This window comes from Halichoerus grypus, chromosome 13 (genome assembly GCF_964656455.1).
Source record: "Halichoerus grypus chromosome 13, mHalGry1.hap1.1, whole genome shotgun sequence".
Lineage (NCBI taxonomy): Eukaryota > Metazoa > Chordata > Mammalia > Carnivora > Phocidae > Halichoerus > Halichoerus grypus.
The window spans coordinates 863,677-878,425 of NC_135724.1; the positions used below are offsets into that span (position 1 = coordinate 863,677).

General features: G+C 45.1%; 1 protein-coding gene across 7 annotated transcripts in view; it reads right to left on the minus strand.

Moving 5' to 3' along the window:
- Positions 1-14,749, minus strand: part of ATP9B (ATPase phospholipid transporting 9B) — a 251,414-nt gene that overhangs the window by 86,793 nt on the left and 149,872 nt on the right. For all 7 annotated transcript variants that reach the window (XM_078060152.1, XM_036068816.2, XM_078060154.1 and 4 more), the window contains one exon: positions 3,320-3,480. In XM_078060152.1, coding sequence (XP_077916278.1) covers positions 3,320-3,480 — 161 coding nt within the window. The remainder of the gene's footprint in view (positions 1-3,319; positions 3,481-14,749) is intronic.

Here is a 14,749-nt window from a genome sequence, read left to right on the forward strand (position 1 = left end):
CCGGAACAAGACAAACTTGCAGAAACTTAGTACATTCCTCATTTTGTAAAGACTTTTAAAAAGGCTATATAAGCTAAACAACAATAAAAAAAGGTCTGTTTTTGTGTAAATGCTGATATATTTATATATATATAAATATGCACATTCATATTTATAAGTCCGTATATGTACACGTATCTGAAAAGTTTTATAGTTCTTATCAATAGTAAAATTACAGATAATACCTATTTCTTTCTCTTGTTATTAGGTATTATCTGATTTTTTACTATAAGTATATATACGACTGAAATACAAAAAAAAACATTGAAAATTAGTATCGGCCTAAAAATGCTTATAATGTATATTTCATAACTATAGTTCATTTTTCCTGTTAATTTGACAAAAGAAATGTGAAGTCTCTTTATACTGTCATTATGCTGAAGAAATCAGAGAGTCCATAGGAATAAAATATTTCATTAAAAAATATAATAAAAATTTGAATAGTGTTCAGCAGTTTCCACCAGTTAAATATGGAGGTGCTCCAGAAAAAAGAAGGAACAGAGTCCCCACTAGGCCTTATGCACTGTATGAGAGTCTTGAAAGGGACATCATAAAAACACCTTAGGACTGACAAAAGCAACACAAATGAAGAAAAACAAGATTAATGAAGTAAAAGCACAAACCAAGGCAAAACAAAACACAGGATTTACTAAGAAAATAGGTGTTTGCTCGATGGATGCAGGAGCAGGAGACTTTTGTTGGCAGTTGAAGGAGAAGAGAGGAGTGTGATAACAAGCTAACACCTGCAGGCCGGTCCCTGTGGACACAGCCTGAGCAGGCGAGGAGGGGCTCCCACCAGGCAGGGGGGCTCACACCGGGGAGGGGGGCTCACATCTGGTAGTGGGGTTGGTTCACACCAGACAGGAGGGCTCGCACTGGGGAGTTGGTTCACACCAGGCAGGGGGGTTGGTTCAGACCGGACAGGTGGGCCCCCACTGGGCAAGGGGGTTGGTTCACACTGGGCAGTGGGGTTCACACCAGGCAGGGGGGTTGGTTCACACCGGGCAGGGGGGCTCGCACTGGGCAGGGGGGTTGGCTCACACTGGGCAGGGGGTTCCTGTTGGGCAGTGGGGCCCGAAGCTCACACCTTCCAGCACTAAGTGCTGCTGGTACCTAGTGGGCTGTGTGAGGGGTGCTAGGCATGTGGCCTTCTTTCCCGTGGGGAATTGTAGAAGGAATCCTTGTCGGCCTCGGACTCGAGTCAGGAAGCTCCTGGGGAAAGCTGTGACATTCATTCAAAGCAGAAATGACATCAAGGTCCTTGATCTAGGGAGCAACAATGTCAAGCTAAATCAGCAGATACAATCCACAGAAATGGGTGGTTGAGCGGACACAGAGAGTAAGGGAAGGGAGGCTTCCAAGGCTACTTTTGGGAAACATACCCACTGGTGTGCTACGTCTGGCAGTCAACTCTGTATTGTGTTTGCTGTAAAAGAGTGAAAACACTAGCAACACAGACTTATCACATTTGCAAGCTGGCTTTCCTTTGGGGCCGTTCTTTCCACGCGCTGCACTGAGGACGTGGTGCGTGCCATGCACCAGGCTGGGGCTGCTGGAGCGGCAGTAAGCTGAGCCAAGGCGCTCTCTGCCGGGTTCCACGCACGCGTCAGGCCTACGACCGCATCCACGTCCCCATGGGACACTGGGCGACGTGCCCGGCACAGATCAGGGCTGTGGGGGGATGGTGACTAGGCATCCGGGCTGAATGTGTTCAGACCAGGAACTACCCGCTGGACCATCCCATCTGAAGGGGTCAGTTCTGGGAAGACTGATCAATAGCTATATTCTGCCTGTTTCCACTTACCCAGTGAGTTTCTGGGGACAAAGCTCTGTCACCAGAGCGCCCTGCTGGCACTCGGTACGCATCTAGGTGCTAACGATGACACCGCCTGACAGCTCGACTGATGGTCTGCACACTCGCAGCTCCTCAGAGCAGGGCAGGACCTCTGTGACGGTCCGTTCAGTGAGGGTGTGACGAGCCCTGGGGCACGCCCTGCACTCTGTTCTAAGCACGGAGCCAAACGCGGCCCCTATCCTCACGGAGCGTGGTGAGCACAGAGCATCAGAAAAGCAAGACCAAGTATCAGTGACCAGTGGAGACATCAGCAGAATTAAAACAGGCTGCTGTGATACCAAGAGGCTGGCTGGCAGTGAGCACTGAGCCCAGGTTAGGAGAGGCTTCCTGCAGCACACACGGCTGAGAAGGGCCAAGCCTGGAGTGTGGTGTGGTGGTGGAGGGAGGCACACAGGTCTGGGAAGGCAGGCTGGCCCCATCAGGCATGACGCTGAGGCGGTCAAGGGGAGAGTGTCCACGGGAGCAGGTGTTCCAGTTCCAGCAGAAACAGCCGTGAATGCACACGACTGCGTGTTCTCGGAGGAGCGGAGATGAGCTCCCCGTCTCAACCAGCGAGTGGGGGCTGGATGCGTGAGCGGGCTGTCCACAGGACACTGTCGTGGGCACGGCACCCGGGGGCAAGCCACAGCTCCGCTTTAGAGACGTACGTAAGTGAAAGGGACAGCACCTTTAGACAAACTTTTGGAGAAAGCTGGTCTGTAAAGAAGCCCTTCCCTTCAGAATGTTTCCATCCTTGCGCAAGACTGTTCCAGTCTACGTCACTCTGCTCTGGGTTACAGAAGATGCTTATTCTAGCTTCATGCTTTACACATGATTAGGCTGGAACTGCTCATTCATGTAAAAATTTTCAGTCATATATATGAAGCATTTTTTTAAAATATACTTTGTGGAAATATTTTAGAATGGACTTATATATATCCGTACTGTAAATATTAGTAAAGTAAACTCATTAGACATCTAATATTAACTATTTAGATCCCAATTTCAAGTTAAATGGGTTATCATTTTGAAAAATTGTTCATATTAAAGTCTGTCTTACTATTTTATCTCACTTGACAGATATATTAGATGGTTTCTGAAATATAACTTAGTGACACATATAATTCAATGGTACTAGAAGTAAAGTCTACTGGCAGTAAACAAAACTGTTTGTTTTATCAAGAAACATCTCCCAATTCTTGAATATACTATCAAAACATTCATATAAGGAAAAGCATCAGATTTCTAGATTATTCTAACAAAACTGACTTTGCCCCCCCAAAATATTATTTTCTATAGAAGCATTCCTTAAGATTCATCAGAGTTGTTGGCTCCTTCCTCTTTAGCCTTGTGTGGGTAACTTCTTCCATGCTGACAAAGATAAATTTCAATAAAATCAAACTCAATGAAACCAGTTACTTGTTTTCTCTTAATTCTTACACCTACCTGATGGGAATGATGTAGGAGAAGAGGAGGAGGAACCGAAACAGGTTGCGGTACCACGGGCCTACAAATCCTTGTAAGGTTACCATAACAACCGAGAGAGCAACTAAAGCCACAAACAGTGCTTTGGTCAGCTGATTGAGTTCAAGGTCCAACAAACCAACCTGAAAGAAAAACACAGAATTAGGGCATAACCATAATGTCCCTAACATGACTAATGTGAATACATGATAGTGATGAATGACACCCTTAAATTCCCTCTTGTACTGACCTTAACTATAATGAAATACAAAACGGTATTAACTTTACTCTTCTCCTGAAAAGCCTCTTAGAAATTTAAGCAGAATTTCTGAAAGGGAGTCATGATCCCCAGGAAATTCCCAGAAAGGATTTACTGAGACAACGGGAGTCCAGGGTATCCAACCAAAAAACACCCAGATCCTTTCTCAAGATGAAGATGCTATGACAGCCGACTGGGGCAGACTGGGACAGGGGGTGGGGGCGCAGAGGACGGCAGAGACTTGCTCAGTCTGTGGAGGGTGGATGTGTGTGTCTCTCTGCACGTGCCATGCCAGCTGACTGACGCTTAAGTGCATCCCATGTAAGGATTTTATGCTCACGTAGAGGCTCCCAGGAATAGGACAGTGTCTGTCATCCCTCTCTGCCAGGAGGGTCTCTAAAAAAACCTTCTCTGAATCAAGCAGAAAAGCAACAGACAAGGTAGTTAGCTTGACTGAATACCTTTTTAATGTGCACAAATCCTACACTTTAGGTTCTCCCAATAAGGTATACAACCCCAAATTCATTCTGTGGATCGCGTCCTAGCTGAGCAAACCGTGAGGGGAAGCTATGTCCATGGGAATGAACTCATTTTGGGGCGCATTCTGTGTGGGATCTGGGAAACGGTGAGAAGCAGTGTTCATTCCTCAAGTCAGAAGTGATCTCAAGCTCTGGTGGTCCGCACGCTGCCCTCCCCTGCTAGGCTGCCTGGCTGAAGGACCACAGTGTGGTACAGCATGTGGGTGGACACAGGGGTGGGGTCTTGGGCTTTGCAAAAAGGCTTCAGAACCACACAGTGGGAGAGGTGGGGTCGCGCAGCAGTGACATGTCCTCGGGAATCAAAATGTAGGCTCATGTGAATGCTGGCTCTGCCACCTCCCAGTAGGGCCTCGGGCAAACTGTACACCCACCTTCTTATCTGTAAAACAGGTTACAGAAGTGCCTCCCTAACAAGACTCGGGGTGAAAGACGAAGCACAGCTCCTGGGACAGAGTAAGCCCACACACGTTTTCCTGTTCTCGCTGAGTGAGGAAACACTGAGATCTGGATCTGCAGTTCCCACCTCTGTGGCCTTGGCCTTACCCTGGCTACCCTTGCTTTTCTCATCCCCAAGCTGCGGCTCCCCACCTGCCAACCAGGTGGGCTCCCCGCCGGCCATGGAGAACCCACAGTCGCCCCTGGTGACCGCCCACCCTGCCTCCTCCTCACTCACGGGACCCTGACGGGGACCGAGTCCTACCACCTCTGTCAGTCCACCACCATCTGAGCTCCTCCCGAATCTCGTACAAATTGTGAAAGAGAGTAATCTAAAAAGAAAGTGATTGCCATAACTCTGATAAAATAAACGAGATACTACAATTCTCAAACTAAAACATTTGAGAATTACTGAGCTAGTTAATTAGTAACTTGGTTTATTTTTTAGTACTTTTGAAAACTCCTAATTTTGGCCAGAACGAGGTTAGCTTTCCCCATGTCTCAGTCTTTAGTCTGTATGTGGTTGTGACTGGCATCTGCCACAGACTTGCATGAAAACATTCAAACCCATAGTTAGAAAAAAACACCAAATTTTGTCAGGAAGTGCAGGTAAGTGTAGCTAGGAGGAAATCCACTCATTAAATCCATGGAAATGTCTACTGAGCTTTCTGCTACAGTGAGTGTGAGGTGGCGAAAAACGAGCCCACTGAGATTCCACCTGCAAGAAACAGCCTTCATAAGATGAAGACCAGCGATAAAATTACAGAACACACAGTTTTCCTGTCTGAGCCAGCTGCTGCCGGATGCCGCTCCTCGGCCTCTAAGAACAGCCTGGAAACACGGGAACCCCAAGAAGCCAGAAGGAACCACCGCCGTTTGCCCAGAGCCTGGGTTCTCGCTGCTCACCCACCAGGACACGGCGCTGCGTGCGTCCTGGGCGGGGCTCGGGAACCCCGCGACAGGCCCCGCCCCGCGGCCCCGCCCCAGAGGCTCCCCGCTCCACCCCAGAGGCCCCGTCCCTGTGGCCCCGCCCCCCGCCCCGGGGAGAAAGGCGGGGCCTGTGGAACGTGGTGCGGTCTGGGGTCGCCCTGGCTGAGCCTGCGGGCCGGGGCCACTCAAGTTGGCGCGCGGCCGCAGGGGCCTTCCGGTCCTGCACAAGCGGCCCCCGGCGGGCCAGGGGCAGCGCGAGGCCCTCCACCTGCAGGCCCCTCCCCAGGGGCCGGGCAGGCTGCACAGGAGCCCTCGCGAGCTTCTGGAAACTTCGGCAGGCCGCCCAGTCAGAGCCCTTGGGAAGCGGGCCGCCAAGAGCCGCCCGGATTTACCCGCCGCGCTTAAAGAGCAGCACAGCGAGGACAAGTATCTTGCAATTTCCGCCACTTCAACTACTACATGGTTTATGCTTGAATTATTGAGAAAAATAGGTTTTTGGATTAGAATGAAGAAAAATTACGCTGAGGAAGTAGAGCATGTCTCAAAGCCCAGAGCCTTGTGCTGTGACAAAGGGGGCCTGAGTGTCAGGCCTCGCGAGGGTCAGATGAAGTCGTTATTCATTCAGTCAGGGAAGAAAGACTCAATTACCGCAACCTAAAGATGCTATCAATGAATGCAGAGTGCGTATTTTACTCTATTCATCCAAATCCCATTAAAAAGTGAAAGGAATGATTTAATCTGGCCTCGCAGAGTTGGTCTTTTTTCTGTAATAAAATAAAGAATCACTGTCTTGCAAAATGCATAACCGCTACCTCACACTCCCTGCATCCCAGCAGTGAAAGGCTGTAAGAGCTGGGACAAAACCAGTCAGGAACGAATACAAAGTTTCCTTTGGAGAAATGCCACCTATAGGACCGCAATGAAAAGCAGCCCTGCCCACTGCTATGCAGATAACTCCGAGCATTCACACCTTCCTGACTGACCAGGGCGCGGGGGCTCAGCTGCCCGACTCCCGCCGGCGCGGTCCTCTCCCACACCCCTCGGGTCCAAAGGAAGCTTCATCACTTGGAACTTTTTAAGTTTACGGAGCAAAATACAACTTTTCTTTTTTTTTAAAGATTTTATTTATTTATTTGAGAGAGAGAATGAGAGAGAGAGAGCACATGAGGGGGGGGAGGGTCAGAGGGAGAAGCAGACCCCCTGCCGAGCAGGGAGCCCGATGCGGGACTCGATCCCGGGACTCCAGGATCATGACCTGAGCCGAAGGCAGTCGCTTAACCAACTGAGCCACCCAGGCGCCCCAAAATACAACTTTTCAATAACGGGTTGTTCTTTGCAGTCTTTCAGGTAGCCCTTGTTGAACTATGATTATTCTTCCCGGAAAATCACTGCAACCAAGCTACAGTACATAGCATGATCTAAATTTGTTTTTGTTTTTTTTTTTTGTCAATTCTAATAAAGTCCACTTTAGTTAATAGTTAATATTTTTATACTCGTTTCTCTAAAACATGCTTAAAAAGTTTCTACAACTCGCTTAAAATGCAATCTGGACTCTTAAAAACAATATTCAGTATAAAAACTAGTTAACTTGTAAACTTACAGGTTTTACAAAGAAGACGGTAACTTCACTTTTGATATGAATCTCTTCCTTCTTTAAAAAATTTCTTTAAACACCTGAACAGACCAAATACCTTTTGCTATGATTGTAAAACCTTTCCACCCATAAAATATATTATTAATCACTCGAAGTAATTATGACTGTGCAAGAAAAGGTAAATTATGTACACTAGCAAGCAATTTTCAACATTTATTGTAATTTCCTATATTAGTAAAGCAAATTTTCTTCTACTTGTCATAATATTTGTTTTATTTGAAACAACTGTGATAACAAAATTAAATACGCTACTGGAAATTTTAATCTCCAAGGGAAAATTTGTGCATAATGTCTAAGATACCACAATGGTTCTGCAAAGGGGCTGTTCTAGGATAATGAACACAATAATTGCCTGTATAATCTAAAATGCTACTAATGGCAACGATCACAAATCCATTTAGCTCCTCTTTAATTTATGTACCAAGTTTTAAATAGCTAATGGTTCTCAGTAAAATAATGGTTTATACCAACAATAAAGGGTAAATACGGTATTCTCCTGCTTAATCAAGAAAAGATCAGTCAGGTTTTTGTAAATGGACGAATGAGAGCCCGCCTTATCTCTGAGACGCAGCGCTGTCCCATCCATCTCAAAGTTAAACCCCTATCGTGCTACCAGGTCCCTAAGAAGTCAATGTACACCCCAAACTGGAACAAAGGTCTCGTGCTATACAAACTTAGTAAGAGACAAAACAACGGGCCTCGACACCCACTAAGTGCTGACCATATGGTATTATCCCTGGAGGAGCATGATGTGAACATCAAAATGCTTTCACCATTCTTTTAAAACTCACATTTAACTTACCTGTTACATAGAGTATTTTAGAATAACAAAACAGTAAGATGTGAAATGTCAAAAAGCCAATTTAAACTCTTGCAAGGAGCTAAATATTATTTTAATTTGTCCTATATTATCCCTGTACATGGATCACATTTTGAAACACAGAAAAGCCTCCAATCTAAAAGCCTAATAGCTAATTTACTCAAGACGACTCTACACAGGCAGAAGTACGGCGTTATACATGAAAGATCACTTAGGGAAAAAAATAACGTTGTTAATGCTGTTTATCTTTTAGCAGCTGAATACTCTTGGACCAGCCCACCAGTTCCTCATCATTCAGAATTTGGATCTTGACTAGAAAACTGAGACAGGGCAACACTTTAACCTAATTGAAATTCCTATAAAAAGCACATTCCTTTTAAATATCTTTGAAACAAATCAGCCCTATATTTTCCACTTTTAGTAGAATCTTAAGAAACAAGAAAAAAATAAGTAATCTTCAGACCTTCATTTGTACTTATGTATTTCAAATAATTGAAACTCATTTAACTCCTAAATCTTAAGCAATTAACTTTTTCCATTTTGGAGTTTAAATTAAAAGTATGTTTTTAAAAAGTGATGCTATATAGCCTTTTATTTTTTTCCTCAAGTCTATTTATTTACTCATCTTTGGACATGAACTACTAAGTCTTAAGTGTCTGCTGCATACACAGGCTGGCCGCGCACTGCAGACGTGTTTGAGCTATTACTGCTTATCGCCTCAGTGATCTGCGAAATAGGCAGCGTTTCTCTGAGCCATTTTAGTCTTTTGGCTCAATAATCTGTGCTTTTAAAAGCTCCCTAAATAAGTATCAGTACGACAATTCTTAATGTTACAATATATCACCTTAATTTTTAAAAATAAGAATGTATATTTACACAGTACACATTTTAAAGTCTGTTGTTAGAGAATACTTCATATCCTACATTTTTACCTACCAACAAATTTTGCCTGACTGCTATATTCAGCAACTAAGGTTTCTTCCCGTGCTTCCTATACAGTTATTATATAAGATGGTTTTCCTTAAGTGCTGAACACTTAAAAAGAAAATGGGGTTGTTATATTTTTTACAGGAACAAAAAAGTACTCGTGCGAGGATCAGCTACTCAGCAAAAAGTAAAACCACTCTGCATATCAATGGGAGAAACTTAGAGAGGAGACAGGAGATTCAAGGCAAACCCTAAGTGAGCCTGGTTTACACAAATTTGGGACTGAGGTCCACTGTCAGACCACGTGTCAGCTGGCTGACAGTAAACACGCTGCTGAAGGTGGAATCCTTCCTGAAATCTGCAAACAAGTTACCTGCTAAGTCAAGTGCACAATGAAGCTGTCTGGTCAAACTGCTGACCCTGCAGATCCCCGGAGAAATTTCGATACTGGCTTTAGCATTTCCGACACGACACATATCCACTCAAAAGGGTACTTTTTATAACTGACAGATATGCCAAAAAAATAGCAGATTGTCTATGAACATATGTATACACACATCTCAGATTTGTTTTGCAAAACGCAGGCTTGTTGTATGGTCCTGAAAGACAATCTGGTCACGTCCCCTACTGTCCGACAGCTTCCTCTGTCGTATTAGAACTTTTATTAAAGTATAACCAATATATCAGAAGTCATCAAAGGTAATGCAATACAGTGGCTTAAAAATAAGTGGTAAGTTTAATTTTTAACATTATAAATTATTTCAAATACTCGTGTATATGACTTGTGACACATCAATGCCATATTTAAAACAAAAATGAGTCAGTGAAAACATGCAAAACAGCCTGGAAACTATTTGGAAATTTAATGTATACTCCATGTACACAAGTTACATCAAAATCCAGCACTAAGCATTAAGAAAACCCCGTAATTTTCTAATGTACACTATTCCTAATCTTGTTTCACAATAGTCCACATAATTTATTTGAAAATCAGGGACGTAAGAAAACTAAAATGCACATGCCAGCGCTGTACTGACTATAACCTGAGTGCACCGCGGTCACGGGTCACGTTAACGTCTTGCTGCTCTTTGTAAACTAAGATTCCCAGCTGGGAGAGACGGCAAGCGCCAAGGGGCGGCATGCTGCCACGGAGCCAGCAGAGGGCGCTCAGGTTTGATGCTTATTTTTTCTGAATCCCGAAAGCCTGCTTTTTGAAAGCAGAACTTCGATCTCTAATTCAACCAATTCAGTATATTGAATACATGTTATGTACATAGATGTATTTTTTTTTGTTGCCTAAAAGGGTTACCCTAAACATCTAATTTCTGCCATGCAGAATTCAAGACAGAATTGACAAGGACTTACAAGAGGGGAATTTCCTGAATAGAAACGTACTGTTCTAGAAGGAATCATGTTTAGAGATCAGACATCCAGAATACGTCCAGAATACTGCAGGTAATCAGCAGAGTACTACGGGACTAAGGCTTCTGAAGATTTAGATCTATTATAAACTAAATTGATAAAACGGTAACAACAGCTTACATTGATGGTTTCAAGATCCTGCATATATTTAACCTTATTTTTGTCCTAACAGTGTAGGTAGGAAGCTATCAATTTTAAATGGTTTCGCCAAGCCACTCACCAATTTAAAATAATTACTTCAATAACCTAAGCTATCCACTGACACCAGAAACCTTAACGTTCAACCTCATTCACGTAAGTGGAATTCCCAGTCAGGCATTTGGATTTCAGTGTCATTAAATAAGCAGTTGATTTTGGTAATTTTATATTTAACAGATATTCGACAAACAGCATTAACCTACTTTCAAATCCTGACTATCTACAAACACAACACCCACGAGTCTGGGGTCTGACCATGTTGTCACTGTGCTGAGGCGACAAAGCCTGGAGGGATGTGGGAGGAGGGACGGAGCCCAGGGCGCAGGTCCAAGAGCCGCCTCACGCCCAGGGTCGCGGCCTGCGGTACACCCGACGCTCTTGGCATTTCTTTGTTCCCTAGCAACATGAAAGTCAGATTTTCTAATGATAACTCTAAGTGGTACCGATACTTTCACAGAAAGGCTTTCATCAGGGGCCCCAAGAGCTGGCGGGGAGACTGTGCTTCCTGCCGCGCTGGCCTCCCCCGCGCTCGTCTCTCCACGGCGGCCCGGCCCGGTCTTCCTCCGGGGACAGGTGCACGCGTGCGTCTCTACTTTCTCCTCAGTGCGGCACGTCCTCTGTTTTAAGTATCTTGTGTGTGTGTGTGTGTTTCAGAAACACCCTTAAGACGCGTTCTCACTCATGAGATATAATGTGTACGCTGTTACGGGCTGGAGCACAGTGCTGCACTGTAAGGATGTTGATAGAACCAGTACTAAAATCGGGGCTCCGTGACCACTTGTTACGGGAGTTACCAAACATACAGCCAGGCCTTCCAACTCTACTGCACCCTCAAACTGCCAAGCACAGTGACAGCTCCCCTTCAGGAGACCCTCTGAACTCTATTTAAAGAGCCAGAAAATAATTACATGATCCCTTTCTGATATCCAGAAAATGAGGTGTTGAAGGAATTATTCTGGTGAGTGGCTTGGAGCCGCTGGACTACAGGTGATATGAAAAGGCTGGGTTTGGGGGAGGATACAGGTCAGAGCAGCCCTTCCCCCGCACAGTGCACAGTGGGGACACACAGGGCCGACGGGGGGATGGCCAGAGCAGCGGGGTGTGTGTGTGTGTGTGTGTGTGTGTGTGTGTGTGTGTGTGTGTGTGTGTGTGTGTGTAAGAAATTGTATGTAATGGGGCCAGGGGTTACCACCTTTCCACCTGTATTTTTTCCCTTATAAAATTTTGGTTAAGGAAATGGTTCAATTTAGTAAATGAGGTCCCATTAATTTAAAATGAAACCTTAATTTCCAACCTGAGGTCCTCTTTCATAAGAGGTCACGATACAGAGGAGTCTCCAAAATAAAGTCAGAAACTTGCTCAGTGATTAGCTTCAAAACGTTACTTACATCTAAACTCTTCCTTCAGCGTACCAGCAAACACGATGTACATGATGGTTTGTGCAGGGGAGTTTACCAACCTTAGTCAACAGAGTTTTCATATAATAGATTCCAGAAAGTCTGCTTTCATGAGGGACTTGAGTCAAACACTAAACACAGCCTATGAAGCTGTTAGTTCTAAGTCACACATCTTGGGGTGGGGACGGATGACAAGCAGCAGGAAAAGAATGCTTCCTTGCTCTAGCAGTGGAGTCTCATTGAGCACGGTTCCACGTGTGAGCCTCTGCAGCCCGCCCCACGGGGACCCACGCTGTACCGCCGGCCGCCACGTCACACGAAGGCTGCAGTGGTGTCCGGTCACGCATCACTGTCTCCCCTCAATGTTTCTTAGATTATTGTGTAAACATGCAGGAATTTATGGACCACTTACGGTCCCTACCCCAATCTCCGAATATCCGGCACCTATCATTACATAAACCAGTCAACAGTGCTTTTAAATCAAGGGTCATTAGCTGACTTGACAAGATCTATGACGAAGATATTTACTGGAACCCCAGCTAGGATCACGGTTTCAGGGAACTCGTGAGGCTCCCTGGCAATGCGACGCACGCCCCCTGACCGTGCCCACATCAAGCGCAGGGTAGATCCATAACACACTGGGGACCAGTGTCTCAAACATCTGGGGAGGACGCTGTCGTGAACACAGGGGCTCGTCCTGCCCGTGTCCTGTGCACCCCCACAGTCGGCATCAGCAGCGACCAACCCCCTTCTAAGGCCAACGAAGAATGGCAGAGAGAGAGAGAGAGAGAGACACCGATGGAGAGTGGCCAGTGGGTTTAACATCTAATTTTGAGTCAGTCCACGGTTCTCATGATTTACGTTCTTGTTTTTCAAGAAAAATGGAATTTAGCAGATTTGCTGAAAATTTTAAACGACAACTTGAGGTGGTTGAAGAAACTTTCCATCTCGCTTTACCTCCTTTATTATGAGAACTGTCTGTGTAAGAGCTTTATTAGTGGTATCTTGGCAAAATGTAACACTATTTTAAACATCTAAAATTTTTGTGTTACTTTATGTTTTCAAAGACATTTTATGAACCATTTCATACTTAATGGCTTGTAAGCAATCCCAGGAGTTAGGAATTGTGTGAAAAGTTGCCCAGATTGACAGATAAAGTGAAAAGGTCTGTATTAATTTCCAAATAAAGAAATGCATGGCGTGGTATCTCACGATGATTACACTCCAAAGTACCAATTAGAACGCATCAGAAACTAGAGCAAGTTGACACTCTACAATAAAGCAAATAATTTCCAGTTGGAGGGGCAGAAAATGTTAATATGCAATGTTCAAGACTACAAGAATCTTTGTAAAAGGAAGTAGCTAATAAGGTTTAATGATGCATGTCAGGAAGCCACAGTATGTAGGGAAACACAGCTGGCTTCATTTTGTAAACTATTTGATATACACATCTTTCTAGTTCGCGATTATCAGCTGCGCCACTGCCACGGGGGACAGTTTAGCCTTCAAATCAGGGCACTCTTCTGTGCTCTAAATTACAAGTAAAACACATTAATATCATATGGTGCTAGAGGCCAGTGCCCTGACTAAAGTTCATCCGCTCACAGAAGAGGATTTAAAGAAGTCTTCTGTAAAATGTCGTGGAAACAATCCTACCAGCCTAAACAGGCTACTAAGTACTAGACCCATTAAAGCAAATCATAAAACAAACACAACGCCAGGATTTAGTGAATTAATTACCTTCCCCAAACGGTCACCATCTTTCATACCTTGTGCATGAAAATACAGATGAACTTCCACATGGTTGTACTGAGAAACCCCACAGCCCATGGCTGTGCTCCCCTCCCAGGGGTCCACGTGTGCGTGTGTGGAGGACCCCACTCCAAAGGGCCATGTGCGTCCTGCTCACACACTCTCAGCTCTGGGGGACTGCAACGTGCAGGTGCCAGCAATTACTAGCAGATGACAGCAGCGCTCTGAATTTGTACCAGATGGCAGCTCAGGGTCACTGCAAGCCAGCAAGCCTACCACAAGGAGACCCCGCGTTCGGCAACTATCAAACGGAAAAGCTCTTAGACACAAATTAATTATTCAGGCACCAGAAGACAACTGCTAGGTCACAACACTAATATCAAAATGCTGTTACAGCACTCGGAGCCACTTATTTTAAATGTAATTACACATATTAGCTGCTAAAAACAGGCATGCCACGTAATGACGAAAAGGTTGCCCTAAACTAAGAGAGCTAAAATTCTAGTAATTAGTGAATTGTCTTATGGCAGAATATACTCCACAGGTTCTCACTGTGGATGAGGGCTGTTTATGGCTGAAGCCGGGATCAGCCACGCCGAGGGGGTCTGCACTGAAAGCTCCCGGGCACCGTAGCTGCTCCAGGAGGACACACGCCACGGATCACGAGGAGGGTACGGGGCCGTAGCTCCTCGGCGGTCTGAGGAGAGTCTCAGAATCTCAGAGGTCGTCTAATCAAGCCTTGGTGCTCAAAAATATGACAGAGCACCCAGGCCGGATGTGAGGAGACAAGGGGCAGTATGATTTCCGAGAGGCTGTGCATCTTGACTGGGGGACGGACCCACCGTTACCTAGTTCAACACTGGAGTCCGTCAGGCTACATTCTACATGAAAAAAGATGCAGGCAAAAGTGCTCCAGGCAAACAAAACATAAATGCATAAGTAACCGATTTACTTTAACAAGAGTAATTCCACACTAATAATTAACATAAAAGAGTTTCATTTCTGGTCTGATTAATTTCTGAGCTCTTATGACCTTAGCCATTTCCCACCCAACAGCCTTCCCCAAGTGCTGCTGCGTG